This window comes from Tyto alba, unplaced genomic scaffold (assembly GCF_018691265.1).
Source record: "Tyto alba isolate M040663 unplaced genomic scaffold, T.alba_DEE_v4.0 Super-Scaffold_40, whole genome shotgun sequence".
Taxonomy (NCBI): Eukaryota; Metazoa; Chordata; class Aves; order Strigiformes; family Tytonidae; genus Tyto; species Tyto alba.
In genome coordinates this window covers 30,162,010-30,175,897 of record NW_024881316.1, presented here as the reverse complement: position 1 = coordinate 30,175,897, position 13,888 = coordinate 30,162,010, and the positions used below count along the sequence as shown (strand labels likewise).

General features: G+C 33.9%; 1 protein-coding gene across 2 annotated transcripts in view; it reads right to left on the bottom strand.

The window, feature by feature from the left end:
• SNTG2 (syntrophin gamma 2) overlaps positions 1 to 13,888 on the bottom strand; it is a 280,675-nt gene that overhangs the window by 23,308 nt on the left and 243,479 nt on the right. For both annotated transcript variants that reach the window (XM_042803276.1, XM_042803277.1), the window contains one exon: positions 9,713 to 9,922. In XM_042803276.1, coding sequence (XP_042659210.1) covers positions 9,713 to 9,922 — 210 coding nt within the window. The remainder of the gene's footprint in view (positions 1 to 9,712; positions 9,923 to 13,888) is intronic.

The window sequence follows — 13,888 nt, the reverse complement described above, 5'->3', positions numbered from 1 at the left end:
CTTGCATTAAGAGTTAATACAGCAGCCTTTCACAAGCTATTAAATCATACAGGAGTGACAAGTGTAAGGTTTCTTAATTAATCCAATGTGTTTACCAAAACATAGTTTGGTAAAAGCCTTAATAAGGGACTGGCTAGGTCAAGAATGAGGTTTTCTGAAAATTCCACTTTTAGCATAAAAAACCTCTGAATAGGTTGTGGAGAGAATGATAAGAGCAGCCAGAGTTGTTATGGTTGTACTGAGAAATATATCTCAGCCCTCATACAGAAAGTGTTCTAGGAGGCACACAAAATTAAATCCCTTAATTCTGACGACAGCCTGCAAAATCTTTTACAACAGTCTTTTCATGTAGAATTATTTGTGCTAAACAGAAGTGGGTTTTAAACTCTTTGAAATTCCAAAATACTTGAATTTAAAATACACATACTTTGGCTTTCTCATATTTAAAATTTCTGATTGTTATTTTAAGAAAAATTATTTTATATTATATATCTCTCTTTTTGAAAAAAACAAACGCACAGAAGACATTTATAAAGTACGTTGAAAACATTCTCACTCTGAATCCACACTACATATGAGGAAATTAAATGACAATGAAATCTGGCATTCATCAAAAGCATGAGTTCTCAGAAATTTCATACAGAACAGACTTCCAAAGCTCAGGTGTATTCCTGTTCCAGATAACTGTGCAAAAGTATCAGTGAAATAGTTTCTGTGAGAGTGAATGAATGAATACCATCTTCACTTATTTGGACATACCTTTAAGGAATTCATCATGTTACAATTAAAAGGTTACAGAACTGTGATAATTATGGATAGATAAAATTAAAAGCACCTTACTGAAACAAAACAGATCTGATTAAAAATCTTGTATATTCCTTCATGATCTGCAGTTGCTGCACTCAAAGGAATTGCATCTAATGCCCAAAAATGACTCTTTTTTACATACTTGACTGGGTGTTAGTATAAAAAAAGTACATTCTGTTGTTAAAGATGGTTCCGCAGTCTGATGATTTGAAAAAGACATTATAGTTGTTTTTTAAAATATCAATGCACATCTGTGGCTCAGCATATATGTATGCAAGAGACACACTGACACGAAAAGTAAGATTTTTTTCAAAGGACTCAAATAATGGCTCATTATACTTTCACTGAACTTCAAAGAAAGCTTCTATTGATTTCATCAGAAGCGGTGCTATCTCTGTGCTTAGTGCTTTAGAAAACATCACCTATGCTTAATATGTTCATGTTTTAAATGCTGGGTTTCTCAGTATACTGCTACGATTGAAACTTTTGCCTTTAGGTCATCTATTACAATCTGTGCCACAATCATAAGTAAAATTCCTGCCACAACAGGTGTTCCAACTGAAATAAATACCTATCTGATCTAATCTATTTGTAATTTGTAATGCTTGTGATATTATAGCAGATAACTGCAAACGTGGTTTTCTTAGCAGAGCTCTCACTGAACAAACTGCCTTTCCAGAAAACCAGCATAACTGGGATTAAGCATTAAAGCACTGCCACAGAGAGACTAGGGCTACATGTGCATGCAGCCTGAAGCAAATGTTTCTCTGCAGGGAATTGTGTTCCTATAGAAATAGTGATAGGTCAAGTAATTTCTCCTAAACTGTTCCAGGTTCAGCTATTACTTAGCAAGATGAGCAGATAATGCTGTTATGGATGCCTACTCATGTCCATAGCAATCCCTCTGTAATATGAACCTAGGGCTAATGTAAACCTGACAGAAGAAAGAAGACTTGCTACCTCCTCTGCTGAACAGGCAGACTATGACTTAAATTGGTCGTAGTAAAAAGGTAGTGAGAGAAATAGGAGGACAAAATCAAAGGCCAGCAGTTTAACAGTGATCATCCTCTAGCAGTGAAATTTCAAAGTGCATTTTTTAGCCTTGTCTTATGTCAGGAACAACCCTGTGCCTGAGGAACATTTTTGTGGTTTTGTAGCAACTCATTTTTCCATTAAAAAAAGCAAGATACAATAGTGACTTGAACGTTTAACAGATCCTACCTGTAGATTGTTATGTGAAATTTATATTTTCACATACCTGAGTCTGATTCTCAGTAGGAATCCTAGTAATCAGGCTGGCACCATTCATTTTAGTTGAACACTACTGGTTTACTTCAGCAAGGGCAATGACTTTTTTTGATACAGTTTGTTATTATATAATCAAGGTTTTTTCTTTTGTGGTGATCTATAGATTCTGGAATTTTGCAGTTAAAAAAGGATTTTAATTAGAAATGTCAACAAAAGACATTGCTAAGTACAAAATTCAGTTCTGAATCAATGGTGTTTGGACTGGGATTTTGGTTTTCTACCTGATTCTTATAAAGGAATCATATGTGAAGAATAATACGGAACACTGACTTTTGAAAACGTATAATAAAATATCAAAATTCTAAGATAATATTACTTTATAAATTTGAAATTCCATGAGAGTAACTTTTTGACAGGTTACTAGTTTCATCCTTATTCAAGTCTGTAAGATCCTCTGGGAAATAAGAACACTACACTCACACCACATATTTGTTATCTAAGTATTTGGATTTATAAATACATATAAATATATTAACATATATATGTATGTCTTTGGATTTATTTTTTCAATATGTATAATTTGTAATGTTAAGACTACTATTTTTACAAATACTGGTGTAGCTTCATGCAAATCAACATTTTATATTAATCAACATTTTATATTAATCATGCTTAAAATACAGAATATGTAAACAGGATTTTGTTCAATAGCTTTGTAAATTGATACATTCTCTTTCTTTTATAAAAATTCTAATAGGTGCATTACTTGATTCTCACCTGGTATCTGAACTGTTGAATTATTAATAATTTTTACAAATGTATTTAAAACTAATCCATATGGTTCTCAGCATCTTCCTTTGGGTTGGAGAATGGTGCATCAGTGCAAAAATGAATTAGAACCAAACAGCATTTGTAAAGATGAACAGTTAAATTAGAATTGTAATAAGCTTTCTGTATATAACGAAAACAATCTAAAACTTAATTGTGTAATTAAACTGAGTGCTTCTGGTCAAAAAACTGGTAAGTATCTTTTAATGACTATAAATCTAACTGCTATTTAATACCTCACCTGAATTTAAGGGGGATATTCACTTTGCTTATTTGTTTGTTTCAGAAATTAGTTCAGAAATTAGCATATGGTGGTGTTTCCATTTTTAAAGTGATTCCTATATATAATTCTGTTTCATATATGCTTTGCCATCATCATGGAATATAAAATTAAGATAGTATTTAACATTTTTGCATGTTAGATATATTATTTGGATCTCACAAGGATTACACTGTGATCACCTAATCCTGTTTTACCCATCCTCTCAATTTAATAGATTCATAAGCTCGAAATGACAATTACTTCTTATCCAGACTGCCTAATTTCTGCTACATTTATTTATTTAGGTGGACTTCTTTTGCTCAGTCTCAGAGGGTAATTAGACTACCATTTCTCAAGCACTGTTTAATTCCCAAAGATGCCTAGAAACAATGAGTGTGTTTGTTTTGACTGTGGAGTTAGAGACACTCAGAGTTGTCTGAGCATCTCAGAGATCAGGTTGTCAGAAGAGTTAGGTTAGCTGTGATAGGAAGATGAGCGGAATGTTACCTAACCTCTGCTCAAGTCCCAGTGGAGACAGAGACTCTAAGATCTACTCTGATTACATCTAACTTGATTTGTAGTAAGATGAATTCAAAATGCCACTGGAGAATGACTAGAAAACACCTTTTATGTCATGTTTGAGGAAGGAGACCCAGGAACTAAACTTCTTTCAGGCTGCCTGGATCTGAACATCACAAACCCTTTTCTACAGTTTTCCCTAAATGCAAAATCTTCAATTGGACTTGTACCTTTCATACTAGTTCCACACTTCCTTGCAGCTTGGCTACCATACAGTGGGAATGCAAGGAATACACATCACTGACCAGCGCACATCACTGTTCACATTCTCAGTGTCTTGTTGAACACTCAACTTCAAGCATAGATAGAGGAATGTTGCTAAAATATCCAATGATGTTCAGTGACATAAAAAATTGTTTAGACAACATTTCAACTTCTATGTAGAGGAATTTCTTCAGCTGCTTCCTAACTTTGAAATCATAAGGAGTTTATTGTTATCTCTAGTGGACTGAGAATAAAAGCCCAAATACATAAATTATTTTTGGTCCTTTCTGGAGCTGCTCGAAATATGGGAGCTATTTACCTAAGTTATTTGGAGAAAACATGTGCTTTTAAAATGTCAGTGCAGTTTTGCACAGTTGTTTCTTTTGATCTCTCATCATTATAAGTGATTTTACACATCATAGAAACAAGTAGGTTATTTGAAATATAAACACTACTTTTCATGTTATAAACAGATTATTGCTTATGACAGGTTAGGAATTAGTACATATGCATAGTCACTACTACGTTGATATTTTATACAGTAGTCAACTGAACACTTTTGAAGGGAAATTATGAGAAAGTACTGCTTTCCGGGAGAGGTTACTGAAATCAGTTGGAAGCAACCTATTCTCTTCTGTGTGTTTTCAATTAGTTCTAGTGAACTCTTTCAGATGATTTTTAACAGAAATACGCATGTAAAATTAAGTAACAGCCCAGAACAAACAGAAAATGGTTGTAGGAATGAAGAGATTGCATAGATTATTTCCTGAGCTGTGGAGGAGGGATGAGAGGGAAGTATTACATGGATAAGTTTTATAAAGAAAACTTTAAAACCATGAATCTTTACTAGAAAAGCAAGAGGTGAAAACCAAAACCTCTCAAAGCAGGGATTCTGAAAGGATTTGTACAATAAACAATGTAAATTTTATGGAAAGTAACTTCATCTTTCTCACACGAGAATATTATGAATGGGTTAGAAATTAATTAAAACTGATGAACTAGTAAAATCTATGACAAGATATTACAAGGAAATTAAAAAGATGAATAGAAGACAGGGTATCAGAAAGTAACCAGGACCAGACACTTAATCAGAGATGGTCCATCAAGCAAAACCAGAAAGAGTTACAAAGCTGAGGAAAGGATATTATGTAAACCACATCTACAAAATAATTACATTTTTAAAAAATTTGTTTTATTTTAATCAATAACGCAGTTGTAGAGTTCTCAGGCATTTCATACAGATCATCCAGAAGAACATACAGTGTATAGACAGAAATGTTACAATATGGAACAGGAAGATGGTGAACTAAGGATACTGTAAGGTATGCTACTCTCATGTCTGTCAGCTTTTGTAAGCTCAAGCTTATAGATGAAAACAGAGATTGGCTGGACCAACAAATATGGAAGAGGAATTAATTGTTGCTTACAAAACAAAACAAAAAAAAAATTATTAATTGCATTTGTTTTAACTAATGTTTCTTTTTTTTTTAGGAATTTTAATCATGGTGTTTTAGCAGTACAATATTTGTGGAAAGAAAATTGAAAGCTTCATATGGGAATCCTATTGAAACAAAGCTCCAGGTACACATGCACAACTATTCTTAATAATTATTTTTGCATTTATCCAGGAATAGACATTATCAGCAAGCAATTCTGAGCCACAGTAAGCCAGTCTGGCTTACATGTTCAGCATCTAGAATCTCACTATAGAGAATGGTTTGTTGTTAACTCTTAGAAAAATAAGTAGATGTTAAAAATGCATACAAAAAGATAAAACATCCACAAAATCAGATACGTGCTAACTGAAAAATAAAGAGGGAAAACATAGAATAATTGCATCGTGCATTTATGTTCATTATAAAGTGGGTTTGGATTTCCAATAAAGTTCACGACATGAAGTTAAGTTAAATATTATTGCAACATTCGTGAAAATTTTTTAAAATTTATTTTTAATTCTTTATAGGAGTAATTTTTGTAATTCCAGGAACATGAATTTTACTGCTAACATTTCTCTTAGCACAATGCATTAATATCCTTGTCATCAACAAATATATATATTATATTTTTATTTCCAGGGTTTATTTTTCTGTCAAGATCAGTCATTGAGTTACAGAATAAAATGGAAATAAATTCACTAGAAATACTTACCTTTAAGCACAGAAAATAACCATGCAGCAAAACTTCTTGATTCTTCTGTTATGACTGAGTGGAGTCCAACATCTGATCTATTTTAATTTTGGCAGTAACTCATATTAAACAACTTTTTTTGTCCGAGCAAAGTAAATGGTTTCATGAAACTAGGCTATTCAGCTGCATGAGGATTGGAAAGAGTTTACAGCATCTGCATCACATCTGGAAGCACCAAGGGAAAAGTTTCTTCCATGTTTAGAAGTTGTTAGATAAAAGAGTATGTAACCGTTTCTCCTCACTATACACCAACTGCAGGTATTTTAGACACTGCAGTAGATGACTTTCCCCCTGCATGTTTTTTTCAGTCTCCTGAGAGCTCTTCTATTTTGTGAAGCAGATTCTTCTTCTCTGTCTTCTGACATCCATGTAACAAGTACAAAGTTTCAAGATGCCAAAACAGTTAGTCCAATTTTTCTACAGCTGACAGTGAAATGTATTACTGTCATTCTTTCCTCTGTCCACTACCAAATACTATTCCAATAACCTCCTCTATCCTTCTGTTGAACAAGACTGAAGACACCAACAATTCAAATCTTCCTATCAAAATGTTTCTGCATTAATTTAAAAATTATATCCAAGACTCAGATGAGTCAAGATAATTTCCTTTGGAAAGAATAGTTTGAGGATAGGGAAGAATACTGAGAAAGTAACTTAAAAAATACAACATTGAAAAAAAATTGAATAAAACCACACAGTACTGATGAGACTACCCTGAATGGTCAAAGAATTAGTAACAGAAAAACATGATAGCCTTTTATTTTTGAAGTTTGTCTACACTGTAAAAAAATTTTTAAAAAAGAAAAATTATTTAATCTGAGCATCACTAATTGTTCTTGCACTGTTTAGATTGTTCCAGGTGAGACAAAGAGGCTGCTTACTGGGATTTGTGGGAGGTGATTGAACTTGTAGTTATGATTGAGAAGACTTCATTGCCTATATTCCTCCATTGTAGTGCTGATTTTATTGCCAATCTCATGGAAATACTTTCTAACAGCATTTTTTCTGCCTTTCAACTTCCTTCCTGACCTACTTCTATTGCACTTTTATTGACCCCATCTGTCCAAATTATGCCATCAGTAACTACAATATTTTTTCTAGGAAGATAATATAGGTATTTCTGGCACATGGATTTAACATACATTTGCCTGTTGTCATCATTTGTAAATAGATTAATTTCATCAGGTTCATTGAATTTCATGGTTTCTCGGTAGACTCCTTTTTGTAAGCATTTGCACCTTGAAATATGGCTTTAAGATAGCTGAAAGGAGAGCGGTATTGTGGGGGGGATTTCTTCCTGCTTTATTGCATTCTTTCTGTCATTTAGTGCTGCTGCCATTTTCAGAAGAAATGTATTAAAAAATCACACAACTCAAAAAAAATCATCACAATTCGAAAGCACCTTTGAATATACCACTGCATCTTAACATTTATTTTTTTTTAAATTGTGTAAGGACAGAATCTCCTCAGAAATACAAATCTTATAGAAACAGCAAACACAAAGAGCATGTACAGAATGTTAACAGCAACTCTGTCAAAGACAAGATCCTAATGATCCTCAACAGTAAACAGAACCAAGCCACATTTAAATAAGAATGGCTGAAATGACACAGTACAATCCAACACCTGTCATGAATCTTTCCCAATATATATATAAATAAAAATTATTTTTCAACTGCAATTATGGTCCTTCTCCAAAATAAATAAATTTTATGGATAATCTAACCTACTAGTGACAACCTTTATTTTTCTGGATACTGAAATGCTAGTTCTTTTTCTATGTCTTGAAATAATCTATGTAATATTAAGTTGTACCTCATTCACGCTGCTCCTGATATCCTTCTGAAAAGAAGGGCATTCAAAGCAGCGTTTATGTTTTTAAGGAAGAAAGAAAATAGTGGAGTCAAAAGATTTTCACTGTTGGTGAGTGACCACAACACTTTGCATCCTACTGACATGGTGGTTTACAACAAACTTGAATGTATGCAACTGAGTGAGAGAAAATTACGATACAGGAAAACACACATATGGAGATTGAAGCACTGTAATCAGGACTTTAATTGAATGCCTCTCCTGGAGGTTTTAGATATATTTTGTGTGATATGGGTCTAGAGGACTGTTGGATTCAAATGAGAAAAGACCATTACACAAGCAAAGAATCATTCCTTAATTTTAAGACTATTAGGATGCAAAAGAAAGCAAGTTTTGAGTTTTAATAATAAATACCTCAGAAATTGAACCAGATACAGACCGGCTAATTTCCACCCTTATTACACTTAATTTTAATTATATATTATCTACTTCTTATATGGGTAATAAATAGGACAATTAAATGATTGGTCTAACAATATTTCTTGGAGCTCATATGAGAATATACTTTATGCATAGTCAATATGTGTTATTACCCTCTCCTTGTTGCTCAGCAATTTTTCAGGAAGAATTTTTTTTTTTTTTTTTTTCTGAAGAACTGCATTCCTTCTCAGAAGTGCAGGAGCAACAGCACCACCATTACAAAATCTTGTTTGTTACTCCATCAGTCCAAAGAGACAACTGGAAGGGTTCTAAGCAAGTGCCTGCAAACCTTGTTAGAAACCCAGACATCTGGAAATTTAGAGCTGATTCAACACGTGCTAGGACTCATGCTCCTTGCAAGCTGTGCTAATACAATGCTCTGATTCAGTTTCCTTGCTATGGAAAATATCATTAGGAGGTCCCTGTGAACCCAAACATACCAGATCAAGCTTGCATTTGTGCTGAACTGTGTAAATATGTTTTTAATTGGAGAAGGTTTACACTCTTAGTCCACACATTCCCATACCACTGGTCCAATTCACTTGGGAGCAGGGATCCAGATATTCAGCAAATAACTTGTTTATATAACATAATGGGAGTTTAGTCACCACGAGGCTAATAGCCACTCACATTTAGACAACTATACCAGGAATCTTTATCTTAAATTTAAAACCACCTAATGGGATGTGCACACTCTCACCTGAGAAAATAATTGATTTGAGAGAATTCTACTAGGCAGTAGAAAGTGATAATCTGCTGCTTAATTTTGAGAATTTAAGACTATCACAAACTGTCTTCTCACTTCCATGCTGAGTCTTCAAACTCTTCCAATGACAACAAGGACAATCCCAATAACTTGCCATTGCCAATATAAGATCAAAATTTATTCTTTGAAACCAGAACCATCATGTAAACATAACATATTTACCTTATGTGAGCAGAAAATAAGCTTTCTGGAAGAAAATATTCAAGGTGGACTAAACAATCTCCACATAAATTGTTTTCCAGTGGTAATATGTATTACTTTCCAGTTTGTTATAATCAAGGTCAATTTACACATTCCTACTTCTAATTTTTAAGCTGTCATAACATGCTCGCAGACTGTTATTATATAGTCATTGATATACAAATATTGATGTGATGATTAAGCTTTCAGAAGCCTTTGGTGTATTAAAATGTACTCAGATCCTTAGTCATGGAGCACATCAATCTGATGCAATTATTAAATATACAAATTATCTAAAAAATTGTTATAGTTATTTTGCTGAAGAAATGGCTCCAGAATTTAAATTATTTATTACTTACCCCTGTTCTTTGAACTTCCAAGAAAATTGCTCTTTGAAATGATTTCTCCCACACTGCCAACTCGCTGCCCAGCTCTACATTGAAATAATGACTCTTGCCATGTCCAACCATAACACTGAAAGAATACGGCCTCTGGTCTTCAAGATCAAAGTCCTGATGAATACCTAAATACAAGTTTGCTTGTAGCCAGCAATCATCAGCAAGCCAGAGCTGAAAGACATGTTTCAGTACGTGATTCTTCATCTAGCAAAACCAGTTAAAGCAACATTGTCTTTTGTAAGTGACGAGCACTTGGGTATGTTATGTTATTATGTTAATAATTACCTTGAGGAAATGTTCTGAGAATTAAGTAATTATTCCAAAGCAAACTTCTCTCTTTGCTTCTTACTCACCTTACCCTGTATCATGTAATCCAAGCTACTTCTGCAGTTTCAAAATACTGTCAAAGAAGTTACCTAAACAATACATACATAATTTAAAAGGAGTTTGTAGAAATATATTATTTACAGTGAAAAGGAAGGAAATCCCCAAATTGTGTGAATACAAATCAAGAGCTGTCCACAATCTTTACAGGAGAATATAACTATTCTGTTCCAATTGGGTTCTGATATTCTAAACACCAAGGAATGCTGTAATTTATCAAGCACCCAAGGGCTAATTCTGGAAATGACAATGTGAGCTTTCAAGCGTCCCCTAATAGCTGCCAATGCTGCTCTGCAACTACATGGGGAGTGAAGTGAGTTCCTGCCATCACCTTCAAGATGGAGAAGAGAAACTTCACATTAGTCTTTCATAATGAAAAATATCAATGTAACAGAATGTTTTGTAAATGAAAACAAATTCTTACAAGAAACTTCCTTAATCTTTCAAGACTTCATTAATTAGAATAAATATATTGCACATTGTTTAAAATTTCTATTTATCAAATAAGGCCCTTTCCTATTTCAATTTCTCTATGATGGTATGAGGCAGAAAAGATTGAAAGAACAAAAAAAGTAATTTGCAAAGAGAATGTTGTTTCTTATTTTCTAAAGTTACCTATAAACAGAATTTTCTTTATCTACTACTCCAGGTTAGGTTCAGGAGTCTTGATTCTAGTCAAGAAGATCTGAGATAAAATCAGTCATGTTTAACTCGGCTTAGGTGGCTTTGAAAAGACCAGAATTCAGCTTTCCAGTGGTACCCATATCCTAGAATCTTGTAGTCAGGATAAGCCTTATAAAGATTTTGAATTATTTTTCCAGAACCTCTAATAGTCTATCATAGCCTATTGAGGCTATAGTTGAAACTCCATGCACATGAAAGCAGATGAACAACTGGAATTTGAGCACCCAAACATAACGTAAAAATTCCAATGCCAAGTAGAATAAATGCTTAAATGTTCATCAGAGGAAGCAAATGATCTGCTAGCACAACCTCCTCTGTGTAATGCTCTCATATTCACAAACAGGATCAAAATACTCATATGGGAACTGAAAATTTTGCTTGTGCTGGTGAATTACTGAATTACACAAAGCTAGCAATAACCCTATGCAATTTACTAAAGTTAAGCTACAGATGTTTTGAGGGGCACCTCAGAAGCTGAACATAATGCCACCAGGGTTTGCAGCACTTTGTTGTCAAAAGTGGCCCTGCAGCTACCTGAAGAGAGAACAGTCTTGAGGAAGTTCAAAGTTATTTTATGATGTTCATTTGGATTGGTGAAAAGGAAGCTGAACAAAATATCTGTGTATCATCTACTGTTCAGCAGCAATGGAGTGACAAGTATTACATCTACATCTGTTTCTAGACTCAGTGCTGCTCATCCTGGCTCATAGACTAGTATATTAATATGTTTTACTTTTCATGTGAAAATGGGATGTGTGAAAATACCAGACAAGAAAATAAAATAAAATGTTTTTAAGACAGGTGGCTTTTGAAAATGCATCTAATATTCTCGCCCCTAAAAAATACAAGTTTCAGTAACAGTTCTAGTAGATATGGACTATGAGGCAAGGTATAGGAAGAAACACATGAAATAAAAGAGATCACGTTTTCAATCATCTGGTTGTTACCACTAAATGTCCGTGAATATGCAAGTGCATGATATATATATATATGAATTTTAATTCACATATTTCCATATTCATGTTAGTGTATGCAAGTGTGTATTTATATGTATGTATACACACACACAAATGTAAAATCTAGCAAACGTTTTATAATGTAATTTCCCTATTGGATTCTTATTTTCCATGTTTAACTCATGTCATAATAAACATAGATGAGAAGCTTACAATTAGGTGAGTAACAAGTGCCCTTCTCCTTAAAATCCATCTTTCATGAGAAGACACAATAGCACTCTCCATCAGAGCTCTGTATTAGTTCTAACCAGCTTCTGAAAATCCTTAAGAACACCCTCCCCAAACAGCAGTTTTTACAACCTAAACTCCATCTTTCAGTCTGCAATGTAGAACTCTTAATGTCTTAAGATTTTTTCCTATCTGTTTGGATTTGTTCAGTTTGCCTCATTGTCATTTATACCAAAGAATCAACAGAAAAGAGGTTAAAGAGTTGAATTTGAGCCTTTGCACTTTAGCTAATGTATTCACGAAGACTGGCAATTAAGCATTCATTTATTAAAATGTCAAGAACATTAGAGAGTTGAATCTTGGGTAGTTTATTCCCTACTTCTTTTTCTTAATGAAAAAAAGTATCACGGAATTTGCTTTAAGGATACATTATCCTTGAAAGTACCAGAATATTCAAGGAAGAACTGAGTTTCAAATTAGTAGTAACATTTAAAGGAGAAAAAAACAAAACCAAAACCCAAACCACAACAAAATATTTTCAAAAGTCACAATGAGTATATATTTAATTGGTGCCTGACTTACTTATCAGGAAAAAGTAAATTTAAGAAAAAAGATTAAGGAGACGAAATAAATAGTCTGGGCCAGAACATCTGCTCTTTGATGCTTTCTCAATGATGGGCAGGACCTTAAGTTGCCCATGTGTACCCAGCTGGAAACATGGTCAAATGAAAACACTGCTATGCCTACAAGAATATGGTTGTGCTCCTGCAGCCTGCACTCTGGAGCTGAGATCAAGTCCCAGAGTCCAGGATTGTTATTTTCCTGGCATGGCACTGGTCAAGACCCTTCCCTCTCCCCATATCTGCAGATAAGGGAACCTTTCTCCCCTGTCCAGGGACAGCAGGCTTACAACACAGAAAAAACAGGCAGTGATAGGTTGCAAAATTGACAGCTGACATCAGCAGAAGCTCTTTTAGCAGCCAGGTGACCTCTGTAAAATGCAGATGTCAGTTCATATTTAAGATTTTTTTTCTAGATTTCTATCAAATTATGTGTGATCCTGGCTCTGTTGTAACTTTATAATTTTTTCAATTTATTTCAATTTTTATTTTTAAATCACTGTCAAGAAAATTGGTGTAGGAAATGTGCCCATGTATTTGAAAGTCAGTATGGGAAAAGTAGTTTGAGCAGTCAGGGCATGGAAACTCCCTGCCATGACATTCTTTGAAGAATTTGGTCATTTAGCACTACAGAGAACTCACCTCTATGTTGAACAGGGCAGTAAAGAGGAACGAAGTGTTATTGTCAGGTATATGAGTTTTTCTTTTTTTTTTTTTTTTTCCACTTTTCCTTCTGTAAGTTATCCTGTATTGTTCCAGGAAAAAACCCAAACCAACAAACAAAAAAACCCAACCCAAACCAAAACCAAAAATCCCAACAACCCAAACCCAGAAATCTTAAGCAGTTCTCCTTCAGCACAGTGTTAAGCCAGGATTTGTACAGGTAACAGAGCAACAACCTTCCTGTTCCAAAACATTAGTACATAGTCAAAAGAGGAACAGTAGAGGGTACGATAGCAGCTGGTGAGAACTAAAGTTTATTTGTAATTTTTCAGAGAAACAGCATTTTTTCTGAGAAGACTGATTTTATTTTATTTTTTTTCCACCTGATAATACGTTTGATTTTACTCTCTTAGGTGAGTAGGCTCTCATCTAGACTTACCTAACTTGCAAAGCAGTTTTTCCTTAGCTGGTAGAGAACTAAATTAATCAATTTATGTGATGCAACTTATTAGAAAGTATCTTCTGTACATCAATTATTTAAACAGACTGTTAAGGTTTTGCCCCAAATCCTTGCCAGGGACAAGTTATATAGAAAAAATTAC